At 42.0% G+C, this 4,992-nt stretch overlaps 1 protein-coding gene across 1 annotated transcript in view; it reads left to right on the top strand.

Annotated features, from left to right (window-relative positions):
* Positions 2,602 to 4,992, top strand: part of LOC110268452 — an 18,707-nt gene continuing 16,316 nt past the window's right edge. The window contains exon 1 of the mRNA XM_021114618.1: positions 2,602 to 2,706. Coding sequence (XP_020970277.1) covers positions 2,602 to 2,706 — 105 coding nt within the window. The remainder of the gene's footprint in view (positions 2,707 to 4,992) is intronic.

The following is a 4,992-nucleotide window of genomic DNA, read 5'->3' as shown; positions in this document are numbered from 1 at the left end:
AAAGCCCTGGATGTCTACTTTCCAATGCCTTTGAAAGCGCATCATTTGGAAATCTACAGCTCGAGTTACACTTCTTGGAAGGTGAAGAGGTCAGCTGGCCTTACTACAGGTTGATACCATGTTCATCTTTGCACTTTCGGGGCAGGTTTTCTCCCTCAATATTAATGTCCACCATGTAGTGCCATATATGCTTGGAAAGCTCTGGAATCCTACTTTCCAATGCCACTAGAATCACCTCATTTGAAGCTTTGTGGCTCAAGTTATTCTTGTTTGAAGAAGGCATGGTCAGGCTGCTGGGTGAGACTTTTGCCCACGTTAACTACCACGTTAATGTAGTTAACGTGGAAGCTAACGTGGGTCTTTTTGCTTCGCAAATGTTAGTGGAGATCACCTTTTCCACTAACGATGGCATCTCTCTTTCCTTCCACGTTAGTTCCCACGTTAATGTAGTTAACGTGGAAGCTAACGTGGGTCTTTTTGCTTCGCAAACGTTAGTGGAGATCACCTTTTCCACTAACGTTGACATCTCCCTTTCCTTCCACGTTAGTTTCCACGTTAATGTTACTAACGTGGAGACTAACGTGGGTCTTCTTGTACCTTTGCTAGCGATATTGGCACTCACTTTTGCCACTAACGTTGCTCCTTCTTCAAAGTTGATGCCATTAACGTTCCCACTAACGTTCTAACTTTCCTTCCTTTCACATTAGTGGCCAAGTTAGTGGCACTAACGTAGCCACTAACGTGGCTCTTCTGTGCTTCTTGTTACCTGAAATCAATCAAACAAAGTGCATCAAAGTCTTGCTCTTAATCATGGGATCATGCATCATCCATTTTATCATTCAATTCATGCATAATTCTCATGAAATCATTCAAAATTCACAATGTTTGCTTGAATCATGGTGTGAATGCATTTTCATCCAAATACTTGCTTATTTCCTAGAAAAATGCATGAAACCACCCTAAAGCATACAAAAAATGGCTAGTAAAACTAGCCAAGATGTCCTGGCATCAGTGATTTGTGTGTTAAGTATTTTCAAGTCTCATAGGGCAGGAATGGCTTAAAGGACAAAAAGAAAACATACAAAAATAGAAGGAAAGCAAAAAAAATGGAGTTTTGAAGAAAAGGCAGCGACGCGAACGCATGGATGACGCGAACGCGTGCCTAGCGCGAAATGGCATCGTTGCAAACGCGTGACTGACGCGGACACGTGCCTTGAGCAGAACACAATTGACGTGGACACGTGACCGACGCGTACGCGTGACAAGAAAGAACTCTAAACCACGCGAACGCGTGACCCACGCGAACGCGTGACGGACGCCACGTACAGGAATCTCCAGAAAACGTCCCCAGCGATTTCTGGACCCTTTTTTGGCCCAAATCCAAGTCAGAAACATAGAATATAAGCCAGAGAATGGAATAATCAACAAGAGAGAGGATATATAACTTTCATATACACAATTTTAGGATTAGATGTAGCTTTTAGAGAGAGAGGCTCTCTCCTCTCTCTTAGGTTTTAGAATTAGGATTTCTTTTATTTTATGGTTATTACTTCAATTACAGGTTCAATATTCCTTTAATTTATTTTCTACTTTTATTTATTCTATTACTTTAATTATTATTTATCCTTTCAATTTGGCTTATGAACCTTTCCATGTTAGGATTTGAATTTATGTTTAATTGCAATTTGAGGTATTTCAGATATAAGATCGTTTTATTCTATTTATGTTATTGATGTTTTCGATTTATCCAAATTATTTTCATTCGAGTAGATTTTCTTCCCTTTTGGCTTTGGTTGATTAATTGGTAACACTTGAGTTATCAAATTCAGCTGTGGATTGAAATTGGAGTTGCTAATTAATTCGAATCGCTCTAGAGCTAGCCTTTCCACAGGAGTTGACTAGGACTTGAGGATCAATTTAATTAGTCCACTTGACTTTCCTTTATTTAGTAAGGGTTAACTAAGTGGGCGCAAAATCCAATTCTCATCACACCTGATAAGGATAACTAGGATAGGATTCCCAGTTCTCATACCTTGCCAAGAGAGTTTTCTTTATAATTATTAATTTATTTTTCTTGCTATTTAAATTACTTGTTCTTTATTTCAAAAACCCAAACATATATCTTTTTACATAACCAATAATAAATCATACCTCCCTGCAATTCCTTGAGAAGACGACCCGAGGTTTAAATACTTCGGTTATCAATTTTATTGGGTTTGCTTAAGTGACAAACAAGTTTTTGTATGAAAGGATTATTGCTTGGTTTAGAAACTATACTTGCAACGAGAATTTATTGTGAATTCTAAACCATCAATCTTCAGTTCATCAAAATGGCGCCGTTGCCGGGGAATTGCAAACGTGTGCCTTATTATTGGTTATTGCAAATATTTTATTTTGCTTGTTTATTTATTTTTATTTTTGCTTTTTAATTTTTATTAGTTACTATGAGTTCTCACCCCCGTCGGTTTGAGTTTGGTTCTAATATTGTTGAAAGGAATGGAAGCTATAACAGGAACATGCATGAAGGTCAAAAAAATCAGAGATAGACGGAGCCACGAGGATCTGATCAACCCTTTAGGCAACAACACCTTCCAAGATACCATGGACAACAACCATTCTACAATGGATGCCAAGACAATAGTTACGGTGGACCTTCTCGTGACAACCAACCCTCACCAGTATACTACAGTCAAGAGCCATTCCGAGGTGCATACCAAGATGATAGATATGGTGGACCCCCTTGTGGTTACCAACAAGCCCCATCATACGCCTATAACCCACCTCATCACCATAACTATAAACCACCACACTCACAAGCCCCCTACTACCATTCACCTCTATATGACCCTAATCCGTATCCACCCCAATTTCAATCCAATTACTCCCATGAACCACCACTTCCCTATGCACTATGTCCATATCCATCACCCCAAGAATCAAGGGAGCGTCTCAAGGAAACAGTGGAAAAATTCCATGCAACCCTTCACCAATTGAATCAAGCGATAAATCGATTACCTTCCCGACGTTCGGACACTCAGGGAACCCACATGGCTTCATGTGGACAATCTAATGAAGAACGCAACATGAATGAGATACTAGAAACTCCACTGGATAGTAAGGAGCATGATTTTGTACTAAAACAATTGGAGGAAGCTGAAATTATCGAAGAAGAAGAATTGGTTGAAGATTTAGGAGATGCTGAACCTCCATGGGAATCCAGAATTGTGGAGAATTCCGTCAAAGAATTTGCAATTAATGCTAAAGAGGATAGTGCACAGCCCCCAAAGTAGGTATCTTATGAAGAACTAGACGGAATAACTCAAGAAGCGAGTTTCCTTGATAATGATAATCATGAGTCAAGTTCTCCTAGTAATGAACTTGCATCCGCAAGTGAATTTTTTGAGATTGAAGAATATTCCCCAAATGAATACGAAGATGATGCGGAGGTAGACTTTTCTCAACCTCCAACTTATGACTTGAGTGATGAGGAAGATATCGAAGACTTTGATCAAGACGTGGTTGCAGTTGAAGAAGTTTGCAAGGAAGTGGAGGAATTTACAGAAGAACACAGGGGAGTAGAGCTTGCAAAACCACTGGAAACACCTTTTCCAAGGCCATTACCATCCAATACAAATTTCAAGTAGGTAAAATCCTTAGCCTTTATCTTTACTTTTTCACTTGAATATGGTTTGCTTGAAACAGATGGCCAGCTTAGAGCTCTTTGAAGCTTTAAGAGTAAAAGGGAAATGGTTCGTGCTCAAGGCTGGTATGCAAGATTCAATGAGGTTCCACGCTTCACTTTGAAGTGTAGGGATTGGTTTCGAGTTCGATTGCATGGGTCTCGGAAGATGTTTGGTCATCTTGGTGAGAATACAACTTCCAAACCGCCCGGCTGGAAAAATATAGATCGAAACAAAGGCGGATATAAAAGCAAGGTTTGGGATCCTGGAATCTTTTCTGACATTCAGCACCCTGGGAGCCTGAAAACCTGTTTGAATTTAATCAAAGGCTTTACATGCCTAGTTTGGGACCCCGGAAGCTATTGGCAATCCAAACAGTGGTGGAAATTTTTGGATGAATTCAAGCACAAGCCACCATAGTAGGAAGCTCAGCAAATGTCCAACTTAAGGACTTTAACCAAAAGTGCTAGGTGGGAGACAACCTACCATGGTATGATCGTTCCTATTTCAATTTTGATTATATTTCGTTTTGTTTATTTTTCAGTTTTATTTTATTCTATTTTCATTGAACCTGGAATTGTTCACAGCACCCACATTAGCATTGCATGTTGCATCCTACATAAAAAAAAAAGCGAGCCCTACGCGTGCGCATGGGCCACGCGTGGGCGTCCATTAGAAATCGGCGTAAAGATCCAACGCCCAGAAAGTTGGGCTGGAATCGTGTGGCTGGTGTGCATTTAGCACAAATTGGGCCACACGATCACGTCGGTGACGCGAAGGTGTCAACCTCATTATACCTCACCCACGCGATCGCGTCAGTAACGCGAACGCGTCACTTTCACTTCACGCACAACACGCGAAAGCGTGGGCGATGCATACGCGTCGCATGAAAATCCTTGCCCCCTAATTGGAAACAGAGAGTTGCACCAAAACGACGCTGGAATTGTGCGTCAGCACAATTCTGAGCGACGCGTCCGCGTCCCCCATGCGTACGCGTCACCTTCAATATCCCTCAACCATGCAATCGCGTTAATAACGCGTTCGCGTCATTCCCTTTTTGGCCCAATCACGCGATCGCGTGCTCCACGCGTCCGCGTGGATTTAAAATCACTAACACTCACCCACGGGAAACCCTACCCCCCCGCGTCACACTTCATCTTCTTCCTTCCTCCTCAGCACTCTCTCCTCCCTCCTCTGCAACCCACCACCGCCGACCCACCACCAGCACCGCCGCGCCGCCACCCCTGTCGCCTCAACCCCTCCTCGCGACACCCCCCTTCTTCTTTCCCTTCTTCCTCCCCTCCACGACCCT

Source organism: Arachis ipaensis, chromosome B10 (genome assembly GCF_000816755.2).
Source record: "Arachis ipaensis cultivar K30076 chromosome B10, Araip1.1, whole genome shotgun sequence".
NCBI lineage: Eukaryota > Viridiplantae > Streptophyta > Magnoliopsida > Fabales > Fabaceae > Arachis > Arachis ipaensis.
Note: the sequence above shows the minus strand (reverse complement) of the source record. Positions and strands in the feature narration are given on the sequence as shown.